Here is a 16,339-nt window from a genome sequence, read left to right as displayed (position 1 = left end):
CATTCCTGACAGAGAATGCCACCTCCTTCATGTCATCACTCATGTTCTTGGACATTTCCAGGTTGTGCAGAGGAGAGGGGAAACCTAAGGAGGTGCAGAGGGGGCTATCGAGGGGGCGGAGTCCTCCTTCCACATAGTCTCGGGGATGTCGGGAGGGGGCACAGGGCCACCTGCCAAGCATGGGCTCCGGAGGGCCCCCCTTGGCATCTCCCAGGCTCCCTCTAGCCCTGCCTGTGGGAAAGGTGCCCTCACCACCTGCCGATGCAATGCTGTCGACCCTGCGGACGGCGGGTGGGCTGTGCAGCACACGCACCCCAGGCTGCTCCGTGAGCACATGGCTCCTCAGTGGCTGCTTCTGGCAGTGCTCGGGGCTGGCCACGGTGTCTGTGGTCATGGTAACACTCGTGGTCAGGTACCAGGAGGAGTCGGGGAAAGGCTCTGTAGTAGCCTCGTGCCCTGCCCGTCCCACCTCGGTCCTGTCTGCCCAGAGGTCTGAGGGCCTGTCGGTCCCAGCCCCACCAGGAACCCTGGGGGGCGTGTAGTCCCAGCTCTTGCTGTTGAACTCTTCGATGTACTTCAGGTCATCTGGAGAGAGGGGCGGCGTGACATCCTCCTTGCTGCTGGCAGGTGGCAGGCCCTTCTCAGGCAGGAAGGGGGAGACATCCATCAGGCGCTGGAACTCGGACATAGAGGACACAGACACCGCCCTGGGACAGATGGGAAAGAAGACATCAGCTATACCGGACAGCCCTCTATGTGCACAGCACCTGCATCTTGCCCTGCAGGAGAAGGACCTGTGACGGGCCACCTCCATCTGAGCCTCAATGCTTCACAGCTGTTAGATATGCTCCACTCATGAGCTGACCTTACGGGTGTCTGGTGGCTTTTTACAGCTCTGGAGCTGTTCCTGCAGCCTGGTCATGGTCAGAATTTAGTACACTAACTGTCAGATACTCAAAACGGGTGGAAGGGTGGAGCTAGCCGGCCAGCAGTCACAGAAACCCCAGGCTATGGCTCGGCGTCTGCATCCACTGATAACTGCCTTCTGTGACGGCCCTCGGTGTGGATTTACTGAGTTCCAGGCACTGTGGCAGGTGCTCACTGGGTGGAGAGAATGTTCATGGTTCCAATCTGCTCTGAGCTGATGGTACACGGAGGAGAGAGAGATCACAATACAGCCATTCTCTGAAATCTCTTCTCACCCAGGCAACCTCTCTATCGGTTTGAAGAACAGTAGTCCCCCCCTTACCTGCCATTTCACTTTCTAAGGTTTGAGTTGCCTATGATCAACCTTGGTCCAAAAACAAATGAGTAGGACAGAATCAGACAGATGGAGAGAAAAGCACACTTGAATAGCTTTTATTATAGATATACATTGTCATTATTTTATTACTAGTTACGGTTGATCATCTCTTACTGTGCCCAATTTATAAATTAAACTTTATCATAGGTATGTACGTATAGAAAAAAAGGCATATATGACGTTCAGTACTCTTCACAGGTTCAGACATCCACTGGGATTCTTAGGGTGCATCCCCTGTGGGTAAGGGGGACTAATGCATTAATAATCAGTAGTTAATACAGAGAAGGCCACTTAGAAGATGTAGAAGAAAGGAGGGAAATGGAAATCATAATCAAATTGGCACATGATTTCCAAAAACTACCGATACCTCAGCCAAAAATTTCATCTGGCCCTACCCAAATGCACTGACAGGGCTCAGTTCTTCCCTTCTCCCTCAGGTCCCTTCGTAATGGCCAAACCCATCTTTGTCTTTCTGTGTGTTCCTGCTTTACTGCTAGATAAGAAAAAAAAAACTCGCTTGGACACATGAACACAGTTGAGGGAAGAAGACAAGGGAGCCAAAGCAATCGCCAGTTTTCACTAAGCTGCCACCTAACAGGCATAGATTTAGGTGTAGATTCCTCAACATCTGTGTACTTTATTCAATATATTTCACTCTGACCTGAATTTACTGAATGCCTCCTATATGCCGGGCAAGTGGAGGTGCTGGAAAGGCAAATAAAGCTAAGATGGAAGGTGGCTGGAGTACTCAGGAGGTCTGTCAGCTCACCAAGGGCACAGAAACGGTGGTCAGGAAGGAGGCCAGATTTGCTGGCGTAAGCAATGCAACCTCTTTGCCGTGAATCAACTCCAGCTGGGGTGTGGTAGGGAGTTGAGGTGTGTGTGATGGATTCCTTGTCTTTGCAATTAAATCAGCTTCTCACAGAATGTATTAATATTTCCCTTAGTCTGCCTCCCTCTCCAAAAACAAAACAAAACAAAACCACAGAGGTTTAGATACCCAGAGTTCTAGTCCAGTTCAGGCCTTGCTGAAGGGATCCTGGATTGAGACCCATTAATGATGATGAGGCTAGAGTAGGGGCCTGCTCTGAGCAAGTCTATGTATCATATAGACCAGTGCGCAGAAAAAGCCAGGCTCTGAGTGGCCTTGCTGACAGTCGCCTTCACCGTGGGAGCAAGGCACATGCTCTTCAGTTGTCACCACAGATAAAAGAGGCTAAAAATGACACTGTTCAGCATTCTACTTTTTGTTGTGGTGGTTGTCATGCATAATTTACAGATGATGTCCCATAGCACCAAACTAGCTTTAACCAGTGTGGGAAATGAAAGGAAATGGAAGGGATGGGTGGATTTATCATTGGGTCTTGAGCTTTCTGGGAAACATGATTTTTCTCTTCCTACTTCTGGTCAATGCAAAGAGTTACTGAATCAATAAGGAGTTTCAGAACTCTCTTCAAGAAGGCTGTAAGTGTTTGGCAGATGCTGAAACCCCGATTCTCTCCACATTTCTTTGGGCATAGTTCATCCAACTTCTGCTTCTGCCCATGAAGGAAATGCTCTTGGCGCTAATCTGTGCCACCCTCATGGTTCAGCGTGGGGTGGGGTGGGGTGGTGACTCCGAGCCTCTGGGGCTTGGAATGGATACAGTAGGACGGGAACAATGAGGACAAAGGAGGAGAGGCATCAACCTCAGCAGTGGCTAAAGGAAACAATAACTATAAAGACAGGTGCTTGCAAGTGCAGGGCAGAGGTATGGAGGAAACGCACCGAACGGTTAGAGCCGAGAGGGGGAAAGGGGCACATCCATGTTACGGCAGACATCTTGATACCGTCTACATCTTACAACAAGCATGGATTACTTTTAAATGAACAGAATTATACTTTTAAAAAATAGCTACAGTGCAGGGAGGAAACAGAAAGGCCAACGGCTTGGGTGGTAAGGAGGCCCTGCCTGGCCACACTCCTTGGGAGGCTGCTGTGAAGGGGGTGGGGGACAGATGGAAGCTACACTTGGGTTACTATTTAGGCACCGCTTTAACTGTTTATGTACAAGGGGGCTTCATAAAGATTATGGGGGGGTGGCCAGCAGGTGGTGTGATAATTAAGGGTGCTGGACTCCCACATTACCAACCATGGTTTGGGTCTCGGACCTGGCAGCTTCTGGTCAAATTGAAATAAATGGATAAAATTAAATAAAAATAATTCTTTTTAAAAAAAGTGTATAGGGAAATGTGTATTATGAAAAAACTATGCACAAAGTTTTTTTGTGTGTGTGCCAGAATAAACCAGTACCTTAATTCCATTTTTCCACAAGTTTTTTGAAGTTCCTTTTTATGCTGACACATTAAGTTGCAAAAAAACATTGAAATATCTTCTGTTTACCGGTGAGGAAACTGAGGCACACAGCAGTTAAGTACCTTACCCAGGCTCGCTTAGCTAGGAAGAGGCAGAAGTGATTTGAACCCTGGCAGTTTGGCTCTACAGCTCCAGCTCTCAAGCACTGCCCTCCACTGACTCCCCGAGAATGACCAGAGGAGAAAGAGGAAGGGCAGAAGATGCCTAGGAGTTCTAGGTGAAGCATGGATCTGACACAGCTCCCAAAAAACGGGGAAATAGACCCAAAGGGTTCACCGACCCAAAATTTATAGGAAAATCAAGAGTGAGGAGATCTGAAATGGAAGAGTGCCTGAGAGGAAATGCCACATGCTGGAAACGGTATGTTCTCATCTACAGAGTAAAGAAAGTACAACTACACACAGAGTTAGACTGGAGGGACAATAGCGAACATCAACTACCTCATAGTTCATTCAAAGCTGACAGCCAGGAGAAATTGTAGTAAGTCCTCCTGGTAGTATTTTTAAATATACAATATATAAAATGCCTCACGGTAGATAGAGGGAGTTTTCTCAGACTTCAAATGAGAAGTGAGGTGTTCATGGGCCTTTTCAGAACCACTAAACACATGTCGTCTCTTTTTACACAAAACCATGGACCTTAAAAATGATCATAAAAAGAATACACGGATAACACAGTATTGTACAGCCTCCTTGTTGCTAATAATCTAAAATGCCCTATCTATTAAATGAGTAATAATGAAAGAACCAACTTATTCAGAAGTCATCATGTGAAGGAATTTGGAAACAGCATTAAAATAAATTGCCTAAACAAGATGGAATGTTAAAACCAAGGCATATTTATTTCCATCATCTGTTGTTTCCATCAATCTTACTTACCTTTGAAGGTTTCCCTTGTGACTTTCTTCTTCCTGTAAAGAAGAAATAACTTTGTCTGAATCAGTTAATTTTGGTGACCTGGGAATCTCAAAGATGATTACAGGATTTGTTTGATTCTGTTCCCTAGAAAAATGCCATGTGAAAATGTGCACAGAAGCCGAGTTTTGGTCGGGAGTGCTACTGTCCCTTAACGCTTTGCAGTCCAATCATAAAAGCAGAGTCCACAGTGTGATGAGGGGGTTGGAGCTTCTGCACCCAGGGAGGAGGCCACAAGAGTGAGAAAAACTGGCTATAAACTTTCTCAAAGGACTCTGCCAACTACATGAATTTGAAGTCTGCTCTTGTAACCACCTGAGTGTGTGAGTTAGAGGAAGGGAAGGAGGGAGAAAGAGTAGAGAGAAGTGAGAAAGAGCAGGGGTGGAGGAGAAGGATGGAGTAAGTTACTAATAGGAGACAGATATGGACCAAGGCTTGAAAACTTGCTACAGAAATTGGAGTGGCAGCTTTCGTCTTGGGCACTTGCTGGGTTTCACCATTCCTATTTAGAATAAGAAGTGAAGTGACAGTGACTTTCCCTTAAGAAGGTTAGCTGTGCTGGCAGAGGACAACAGGGGCACGAGGTTGTCTACTGAGAAAACACCTAGTGCTGACACAGTTTGGAGGAAACAAGCCTCAGACAGTGATGGAGACCTGCTCCCCAGGACAGAAGTAGCAAGGGGTGTCCTTCCCCGGAGTGAGTGTGGTGGTCCCAGCCACTCCAGGGCTCCTGGGATGGTCTCCTGACTCTGGTCCATGTCCCCTCTTCTGTGAAATTGGACCACGTGAGGCTGCCAGCAGATCAACAGGGCAGACCTGTAGTGATGCCCCTTCACCCTGGCGCACGGAGCTGAGATAAAGGGCCTGACCTCACTGCCATGTGGCTGAAGTGTCATTCCCCCATATTTCAACACTACTTAACACAAACGCAGTTCTAAGTATTAAATGCTTGAGAGACCGAATGCCAAGTACAGCAATGGGTCCATTGACTCGCAGGTAATGATTCCCAGAATGGATTTGTAAAAGGAGGGCTTTAAAATAACATAACCAGAAAAACATAACAGATGCTGTGCCTTGGAAGTTTTCGGACATGGCTCCGCTAACCATTTGGTAATCTAACATTGGAAGGTTTCTAAGGATGAGATTTGTTGCCCCTTTGCCCAGAATAAGATATTCATAGTATGTCACTGTTTAGAGATATTTACTATTGCCAAATGGTAGGAAATTTCTTGAAAACAGACATTTTTTTCAGTTATTAACTTTCTAGAATCAGAAGACTGTACTATGATTTCAAGAAAAGTTGAAAATACACACATCCTAGAGTGATCGACTTTCTCTTGTGCTTTGTTGGACCCACTCGTTTGTGAGACCTTCCTTTTATAAGGGACACTAGTTCAGTATTTCTAAACCTAAAACAAGACGGCAAAGTTAAACTGACTGCAGAGGACCCTTGGAGTTTAGGTCAGGGCTGCCAAACAAAACCCTTAGTATTAGGATTGTTTCATTTCCTCTCCATTTAGAGGTTGCCACAGGCTAAGGCCACTGGAGCCTGCCAGGAGGGGCATCTGACAGACGCCAGGACACCTGCTGGGTTTCATGAGAACCACACCTTCTGCTGTAGTTAATGGGAATGGACAGAACCCAGGCTAACCTCAGGGAGGCAGTTCCTGAATTCCCGCTCGGGCCTGCGGGGCGGCAGCTCCTCTGGCTCGTCATCCAGGGACAAGGCATCCAAGTAGAGATTCTCGCTGGCTGAACACCTGTCCGACTCCTTCAGCTTGGACAGTGGCCTGTCTTCGAATGGCATGGAGTCGGCTTCTGCACAGGGCCATATTGCCATTGGGCGGGGCAAGCGGAGGCTTCCCTGGGTGGGGAAGGGGCGGATATTGCCTTCTTTTTGGTCACAGTGGAAACTGCCACCTCTCCGGGGACTGTTTTCTTTCTGCAACTTGAAAGATTTAGAAATGAAAATAATTAGCCTTATTTTTCTGTCTGAAGGTCTTCCTAAAACCATCTTTTCACCTAAATTGGGAAGTACTTAAGAGTCAATTTGAAAGCATAATGGTTCGTTGCTGGACTCTCACATGGCTGAACATGGTTTGAGTCTTGGACCCAGAACCTTGAAACTCATGTTGGACACATGTATGTGTGTGCCCAGAATCCTGAGAGGAGAATGGAAGAGAGGAGACTTCAATGTGGCCATCCCCCTTGGGGGGTGACTTCTTGATTCTGTCTCTCTGTCTCTCTGGTGAGCACATGCACCCTAAGGCAAAAATCTCTCAAAAAAGAAAAGAAAAAGAAAGCAAATGAGAAGTGAGAAACAAATGTTTATAGATTCTGATCTTAATTTCAAAATTTAACATTACAAATGGATTTTTAAAAATCACAATTTCATCTGGACTAGAAAAACTACATTACCCCTACACAAGTATATATGGCTCAGTCTTTCTGATGCAAATATATATGTTATTGTATACAACTCTGAGTACTGCACTTATGGGAAATTATACATCTATTTTTCTAAATCCAATATTGTTACACGCAGTATGTTAAAACTCTCTTTTGGAATTACCCTTAGAACTGAAAAACTATCAGTGACAGGAAACTTCTGAGGGTAAATTTGGCTTTCCTAACTAGACCAAAATCTCTTAGAACAGGTTCTATGTAACCCAAGTGATCAAACCAGGCTATAACCATTTGGTGTCAAAAGCAGCTTACACTGTGTTTGAGAGATTTAAAACCTAGCTGTAGGGGCTGCCCAGGGCCTGGTGGTTAAGGTGGCTGGATCCCACATGGTTAACTATGTGGTTTGAGTTCTACACCTGGAGACATGAGAAACACACTGGGCGCACGCGCGCATGCGTGCGTGCATGTGTGTGTGTGTATATGCCCAAAATACTAAAAGGAGAGAGAAACGGAAGAGAGGGATTGAGGCATGACTATTCCCCATGGCAGTGTGTGTGTGTGGGTGCTTTCTCATTTTCTCTCTCTCTCTCCGTCACTCTTTCTAGTATGGCATGTGCCCTATGGCAAATTCAAACAAACAAACAAAAGACAAAAAGTGAAGATTTGGTATGACTAAGGGAAGAACGCACATACTTTATAGTCATATGAGGTTGGGGGCTGACTTGGCAAACTCGAGCAGCAGTTGTGGGAAAGCACAGGGTCACTTGGAGTTAGAAGCCTGAGCTGGAACCATTCATTAGCGGCCTGCTGGTTTGCTGGCAGGTGGAAGACCCAGCTCTCCCCAGCTCCTCTGTAAAATGGGGACATGCACACTGGGGCCAGGTGGCAGCATGCCACCCAGGGGGCCCAGACCATGTGGGGCACTAGAATGGGCAGGGAAGCTCCACCAAACCACTTGGAATTGCTGAGGTGAGGGACACATTCCTCTACTCCAGAGAAGCCTTTCCCTTCCACTTTCCTGATCTTCCTTCCCTGCCTCCTTTTCTGAATATGCAGAGAAAGCCTAAAAAAGACCTGAAGCTATTTCTACCTATGAATCTTTTTTTGTTTTTCAAAGAGATTTTTGCTATGGGGTGCGTGTGCTTGCCAGAGAGAACAGAGAGGGAGAAAGTAAGAAATCACCCCCAGGAGGATGGCCTCACTGCAATCTATTCTCTTCCATTCTCCTCTTGGGGTTTTGGGGACACATGCACACAGTGTGAGTTTGGGACTTGAACTGCAGTTGGCCATGTGGAAGTCCAGAGATGTAACTGTTAGGCCCTATGTTGGTCCCTCTATCTATGACTCTTTAATGACCTTTATTGGATGACAAACTCACACTCCACTGAATTGACTGCTTTTCTGAGTAAGTACATTACTTGAATGGCAGAGGAGGATTTGGATACCCCTTCTGGATTTGACCTAATGGGGTAGTCAGTTGAAGAGTTTTCAGTCCCCAAGTGCTAAGATAGAGCTAGGAAATTTTAAAACTTTCTTGAATGCAGTTGAATTAATTGTTTAAAAAAGATCTTTATAAATGCTGTGCAGTCATCGACAAGTTGTACATATATCAGCATGGCCCAGGAGAAGAAAACCACGTGAGATGAGGACACAAGGACTGTCACGCCTTTGAGTATTTCTGAAGTGGTAGAACATACGTTTTAGAGAGTTACAGGATGCGCATCCCTAATGAGAAAACCTGAAATGCTCTAAACCCTGGACCGTCTTCATCCCTGATATGCCACGAGTGGGAAATTCCACATCTGGCCTCAGCATACAGAAACTTCTTCTCATGCACAAAATTATTAAAACTTTTATACAAAATTACCTCCAAGCTCGTGTGTAAAGTATACAGCAGCTATAAATGGTTTTGGTGTTTAGACTTGTATCTCATCTCCAAGATATCTCCTTTTATATATAGATATGCAAATATTCCAAAATCCAAAACAATCTGAAATATGAAATGCTTCTAGTCCTAGCATTTTGTATAAAAGATACTACATCTTTACTTTGTGAAAAAGATGGAGGTTCCAGCAGCCAGAGTTTAAATGTTAGAGTTCCAGGCAGGTTCACAGTCAGCTTAAGGAACAAGCAAATCACTGGGTTTGGGTTCAGCTCCCTGTGCCCTCTCTCCCTCTTCTCTAATAAGACAGTTCTCTTAAATATGCTAAACGCTTTCTTAAAAAATAAAAAAGGAAAGCTTTTTATTATCTTCATCTAACGCATGTCAGTACAATTTAGTTTCAACACATGATCATCTCCAAGCTATTCTGGGCGAGGAATTAAAATGCAAGAATCACATTAGAAGCTGTAAATGTGCACTGAGGGTGTGAGCGAAGAGAGAAAAAGAATGACTACAGAGGAGAGCTATGAACAAGCACGTCTAACTCAGTAAAGAGGGATTTCAAAAATAAACTCAGGCAGCCAGGAGCAACTTGCACTCAAGCTGGAAAGTATTAGGTTTCCTAAAAATGAGCTAGAGTGATTGTAGCTGCTAAGATGCCTCTGGGGTGTTGTAATAGAATAATGGATCCTTAAAAGGATAGGGTTTCCTAGGGGAATCATTTCAAAGCAGGCATCAGCACCTAAGATACTTGCCTTGTTGAGGAGAGCAACTTTCAATGCAAAAAGAGAAAGTTTAAAGATTTGCATTTCAAGGGAACCAGCAGTTAGCGTAATGGCTATGTCGCTGGACTCCCACGTAGTCGACCGCGGTTCGTGTCCCGGACCCGGTGGCTTAAAACTCACGCCAGGCGCGTGTGCATGCGTGCCCAAGATCCTGAGAGGAGAATGGAGGAGAAGGGATTACAGAATGGCCATCCCCCCTGGGGGGTGATTTGTCGCTTTCTGTCTCTATGTCTCTCTCTGTCTGTCTGGCGAGCGCACGTGCCCTATAGCAAAAACCTCTCCCCCCCACCCCAAAAAAAGATTTGCATTTCAAGTAATACAGGAAACAATAAAACCTCACAAGTGTCACCTTAGCCAGACCCTTGAAAAGAAAAAAAGGTCACCTTGTAAGTAGGTTTTAAAAAGATGGCCTTTCGGGAACCAGCAGTTAGCGTAATGGCTATGTCGCTGGACTCCCACGTAGTCGACCGCGGTTCGTGTCCCGGACCCGGTGGCTTAAAACTCATGCCGGGCGCGTGTGCATGCGTGCCCAAGATCCCGAGAGGAGAATGGAGGAGAAGGGATTGCGGCGTGACCATCCCCCCTGAGGGGTGATTTCTCGCTTTCTGTCTCTATGTCTCTCTCTGTCTGTCTGGCAAGTGCACGCGCCCTACAGTGAAAATCTCTCTCAAAAAAAAAAAAAAAAAGATGGCCTTTTGTGCTATAAAGGTAGCCGACAGAACATTGTTGGTTGAACATGGATGGCACAGAAGCTTTCCTTTCCAGCTCTAAGTACAGCAAGTACAACATCCAGCCCTGCATTATCTGTATGTTAACTTCTAAGAAGAAATGTAGTGTGACTCCATAAAAGTTAATTACCCCTCAATCAAAGGTGGATTGAGACAAGGGATGCTGATAAAATAGATGAAATGTGTTACATGACCTTAACCACATTCCCACAGTCATTCATCACATAACAACGCCTCATGTGGCACAGAAATTATGTAGGCATTTAATGACACTGGACAAGTATGAAGCATGTGTTCTGAAAGTGGAAAATGGATTTAGTGTTACTTCTTTCACCATCTGCGTTAGGCTCTCAGTCAAGGTTATAGGGCTTACCAGTAGTCATATATCGAGGGCATACATACTGAAGAATGTTCAATTACATTTCTTACCTACCTATGGACTATGTAACTAAAAGCCAAATGCATGAACAACCTAGTAACTGGTAAATAAAATCTATCCATACCCATCTGCAAGAGCCAATTTCCTATTTTGCAAAAAATGCCCATAACCACTTTATCTAATTCTCAGGACTGGACTCTGAGATTTATGAAATATTCTTTAAAAAATGTTGAATATTTTGTGGAAAAGGCCAGATTAATTTTTGAAAGCTACAATTGCATGTCTAAAGCATCAAGCATTGGTAACCATCCCTCTTCTAAAAACAGCAGTGACATCATTATACAAAAACAGTGGGAACCACCACACAGATTTTAGGAACAGATGAACACCAGAAATTCATGTGCGTCAGAAACACACATCAAAGATGTCAACCATTGGGGTCAACAGATGGCGTAGCAGTTAAGTCACTGGACTCTCACATGGCCAACTGTGATTTAAGTCCCAGACCCCATGTCTTGAAACTCATGCTGGGCATGTGTGTATGCATGTCCAAAATCTCAGGAGGAGAATGAAGAGAAGGGATTGCATGCAGCCATTCCCCCAGGGGGTGATTTCTCTATTTCAATCAGTCAGTCTCTCAGTCTCTTTCTTGTGCGCATGTGCCCTAAGGCAAAAACTCTTAAAAAAGGTTGTTGTCAAAAGATGAGGACTGGGGACCAGCAGTTAGCGTAATGGCTATGTTGCTGGACTCCCAAGTAGTCGACCACAGTTCGAGTCATGGAGCCGGTGGCTTAAAACTCACATCAGGTGCGTGTGCGTGCATGCCCCAGATCCTGAGAGGAGAATGGAGGAGAAGGGACTGTAGCGTGGCCATCCCCCCTGGGGGGTGATTTCGCGCTTTCTGTCTCTCTGTCACTGACTGCACCAGCCCTATAGCAAAAAAAAAAAAAAAAAAGAAAGAAAGAAAGATGAGGACTGAAGTCCTGAGGCTGTCAGTTTGTTGGAATTGTTGCAATATTGACAATTTGGAAACAGACTTCAGCTCCTGCATATTCTTATCTTTCCAAAGATAGTCTAAAAATAAGGCATGGTTCATCCTTAGACCACCAGCTCTTCACAAGTTATCACTGGCTATGTTTTACCAACTTTTCCTTTACAAGAAGTTCTTCATTTGCAGAAGTAAAATAAAAATCTAAAACACTTGTGGTAGCAAGTGACGTGATGGTTGAGGCACTGGATTTCCACATGGCCAACTGTGGTTCAAGTCCTAGACCTGGCAGCTTGCTCTCACTTTCCTTCTCTTTTTCTCTAGTGAGCACACATGCACAATAGCAAATTTTAAAATAATAATAAAATTTTTTTAAATAAACAATTCTAAAAACAAAAACAAAACCAAAAAACACCCTAAAAGACTTGTTTAACTTACATCCAAGGAATGACTTTCAAAATGAATGAAGCCTTGGGAACCAGCAGTTAGTGTAATGGCTATGTCGCTGGACTCCCACATAGTCAACCACGGTTCGCGTCCCAGACCCGGTGGCTTAAAACTCACGCCGGGCGCGTGTGTGTGCGTGCCCAAGATCCCGAGAGGAGAATGGAGGAGAAGGGATTGCGGCATGACCATCCCCCCTGGGGGGTGATTTCTCGCTTTCTGTCTCTATGTCTCTCTCTGTCTGTCTGGCGAGCACACGCGCCCTATAGTGAAAACCTCAAAAAAAAAAATAAATAAAAAAAATAAAAAGAATGAAGCCTGTAACAAGAAAAATGAGCCACTATGGCTAATAGGTGAAGGAGACCCTGGCAGAGCTATGGAAAAGATCAAGATGGTCCCACTGGGGTTTAAGAGGGATATAAAAAGTTACTGATCCTATAGCAAAGGCCAAGAAGGAAGACCCTGGTAACAGGTGCCCTGGAGTTTCTGTGAGGCCAGTCAACTAAAGTTGGCTACGGTAAACCCATGACTGTTCTTGTACACTACTTTACCCTTAATGTTTCCACCTAACAACTGACCCCTTCACTAGAGCACAGACAGAGGAATGTACACAGTGCTGCCCTTCCAAGTCAAACAGGAAACAGTCACCTTTTCTCATGATGAGATTTGGGGAATTCTGAAATGGGGCCATATCAAATATCAGTATGGTGACTCATTTGTGTAAGGGATCACACCCAGGGAGACCTTCAGCTCCTTTCTATCTGCAGTATACTTTCTTCTTCCTGATGATTTCTAAGCCAAAGGTCCCTGTTATTTTGTTTGCTTGTTTTTTTTTTTTTTCCACTACATTCATTCTCTCTCCCTTCCTATCCAACAGTACACTTAAACTCATCTTTGTCATTGTTGCTGCATAACACAGGTATCATGTCTGTAGATAATAAAGTAGAGTTTTCAAAAGGCTCCTAAAAAATTCGGGCAGCATGGGTATTTATAATAATGAGATTATATTCCCAGAACTCAGTTTTTTATTGATTAATACATCTTATTGAGGCCTGATGAATTTTTAGGTATGATAATTGAAATAAATAAAATGTATGCTATGTAAAAATCTGGTCAAGGAGAAATCCCCAATCTTCATCATTATAATGTGAAAACCTAATCTGAACATCACTCAGGGCCTACCACAACTATGCAAAGTGTTCTAAGTCTGATGCAATGCAGAGAATGATTATCTGGGCTATGCAAAAACAACTCCCCGCTCTCCCTCCAAATTCATCTGAGTTTCTGAGTCATTTGTTTAGTTGAAGATGATGAGCTACCAGCTACCTCCCTTGACTCTGGTCCTATCTAATCACGGCTCAGCAATATCCACAGCAGGTGCAATCACCAGCAAACAGCCTGACTTCCAAGTTAATTCAGCAATTTCTTTACTAATGACAATTCCATCCATGCTGGAGCAGTCACTGTGACCATTATCTTCAGGGGCAAACTGAAAAGTTAGTTTACTTGTTGGCAGAAATTGCTGAATAGGACCTGAAATAACCTCCTATTTCAATTCCTTTAAAAAATTAACTGACCACATCGCCCACACCCCCCACATATCTGCTCATAGGAAAGTTACCTACAAACTTTGCAATGAAAATGTTGGTAATGGAAGGGCACAAGATTCAGTCTTAGGCTAGCATTTCTACCTCTTCCTCTGAAAATCCATAGAACAACTTAATGTATCAGGGACCACAAAGCAGGCCGTAATTGATTTCTTTTCCCTCTAAGTGCTCTGGATCCCCAGCTCCATTTAGCAGTCTGCACCGCCTGTCTGGCAATGACTGGGAGCATGCTTACCTGCTCTATCCTCCACAAGAGTTCCTTCTTCTGCTGCTCCCACTCCTGGCGGTCTCTGTCCAAGCGGTCGAGAAGCTCCACCTTCTCCCGGTTCCAGTTCTTCTCGCTGTGATGGATCTGCCAGCGCAGGTCCATGACCAGGCCGTGACTGTCAGCTAGGAGCTTCTGCTGCACCTCTCTCTCCTTCTTCAAGGCCCCTTTGCTCTCAGCACAGGAGCCCAGTTCGCCTAAGTTTTTCTCAGTCTTCTCTTCCAGCTGCCAGGGACAAAAGATTTAAGTGTTCCTTCTCTGACAACTCTTGCATTAGAGGATGAAAATCTCAGTGCAGTTACTTATGAACCCAGCAAACATGTTCAAACTGAGATTGACCAAACCCATGAAAGAAACAAATTTCATTTTCAAAGTCTTACTTATGAACACTTTACACAGATCATCACACAGTGATCTGTGTGAATCTTCTCTTAGCTGGCTTCTCGACTCTATTTTCTTAGTCTGTGTCACCTAACCATTTCTTACCTTGTATAAAAAAATTATTTAATTTTAATTGTATTTATTATCATTATTCTTTAATTTTGAACAGAGATGTACAGAGAGAAAGGGAGAGTGAGAAAGCAAGCTGCCAGGTTTGGGACTTGAACTGTGGTCCAGCATCTCAACCACCACGCCACCTGCTGGTTCCACTATAAGGAAACTTTTAAAAGTTCAGTATGAGTTTATTTCAGTGCAAAAAACTGAAATCCATGCACAGTTCTCTTCATAATACTCATTTTCTGTGACCTTTCTAAAGACTTCTTATACTTCTATATAGCTTCTTGAAGCCACGTACCATATTCTTAGCTATATGAAACCTAGGAATGGAATAGTCACGAAATCTAACTATCAAATTTCAATGAATAGTTCTCAAATATGCAGAAGATTAAATGCCAAAAACAAATGAAATCTTAAGTCTGATACATTCAAACTGGTGAAAAACAAAGAGAAAATTCTAAGGGCAAGCAAAAAAAAAAATAACCCACATCACATAGAGAAGCACAAAAATGAAAATTACAGAAGACTTTTCATCACAAAGTAAAAGTCAGGAGATGATAAAGTGACATCCAAATGCTGGGGGAAAAATAAGATACTGACCTAGATCAAATTCTATATCCAGCAATAATATCTTTCAAAAATGAAGTAAAAACTTTTTTCTTTTTCTTTAAGAGAGCTTTTTCACTATAGGCCATGTGTGCTTGCCAGAGAGACAGAAAGAGACAGAGAGACAGAAAGTCAGAAATCATCCCCCATGGGGAATGATCACACCATAATCCCTTCTACTCCATTCTCCTCTTGAATTTTGGGCACACATGCACATACACCCAGTGTGAGTTTTAAACTGCTGAGTCTGGAATCGAACTACGGTTGATTATGTGTGAGTCTAGCAATATAATCACCACACCACCTGCTGGTCCCAGTAAAAACAGTTTTCAACAAACAGAAGTTGAAAAAACAAAATTGCCAGCAGACCTGCCCTTCAAAAAATGATAGAAGTTTTTTTTTTTGGAGAGGTTTTAGCTATAGGGCACATGCGCTCACCAGACAGACAGAGAGAGACAGAGAGACAGAAAGCGAGAAATCACCCCCCAGGGGGGATGGTCACGCTGCAATCCCTTCTCCTCCATTCTCCTCTTGGGATCTTGGGCACGCACGCACACGCGCCCGGCGTGAGTTTTAAGCCACCAGGTCCGGGACACGAACCGCGGTCGACTACATGGGAGTCCAGCGACATAGCCATTACACTAACTGCTGGTCCCCAAAAATGATAGAAGTTCTTCAGGTAGAAAGAATATGATACCAACAGATGCTTTGATCTATACCACAAATGAATATTGAAAATGCCATAAACAGACATAAATATAAGACTCAATTTTTCCCTATTTTTAATTGCCTTTAAATACCATTGATTGTCTAAAGCAAAAATAGTGCAATTATGTTTTTAGGATATGTAGAAATAAATTATGATAGTAATAGCTCAGAGGATGAGAAGGAAGAACTGGGAATAAACAATTATAAGACTCTCACAGCATGTGAAGGTATCAAATAGAATTTCAAAGCAGATTTTCATTATTTTATGTGCGTGTGTGTGTGTGTGTGTATAACACACATTAAAATTATTAAAAGAGCTTGCTATTTTGTACCTTGTTTTATCTTAACAAGTAATCTCTTCTATTTATTAAGTGTAAAAGCTAAAAAAAACTTTTTTCTTTTTAGTGGTTAAGGTGCTGAACTCTCACGTGGCTGACTGCAGTTCAAGTCTGGGACCTGGTGGCTTGAAAA

General features: G+C 43.9%; 1 protein-coding gene across 8 annotated transcripts in view; it reads right to left on the bottom strand.

Moving 5' to 3' along the window:
- The window catches only part of MTCL1 (microtubule crosslinking factor 1), a gene marked incomplete at its 5' end in the record, with an annotated part of 151,509 nt that overhangs the window by 9,318 nt on the left and 125,852 nt on the right, over positions 1–16,339 (bottom strand). For all 8 annotated transcript variants that reach the window (XM_027766501.1, XM_027766503.1, XM_027766504.1 and 5 more), the window contains 4 exon segments: positions 6–707; positions 4,537–4,568; positions 6,224–6,520; positions 14,027–14,281. In XM_027766501.1, the coding sequence (XP_027622302.1) occupies positions 6–707; positions 4,537–4,568; positions 6,224–6,520; positions 14,027–14,281 (1,286 nt within the window).

This window comes from Tupaia chinensis, unplaced genomic scaffold (genome assembly GCF_000334495.1).
Source record: "Tupaia chinensis unplaced genomic scaffold, TupChi_1.0 Scaffold143584_1, whole genome shotgun sequence".
Classification (NCBI taxonomy): domain Eukaryota; kingdom Metazoa; phylum Chordata; class Mammalia; order Scandentia; family Tupaiidae; genus Tupaia; species Tupaia belangeri.
This window is presented reverse-complemented; position numbering and strand designations above follow the sequence as displayed.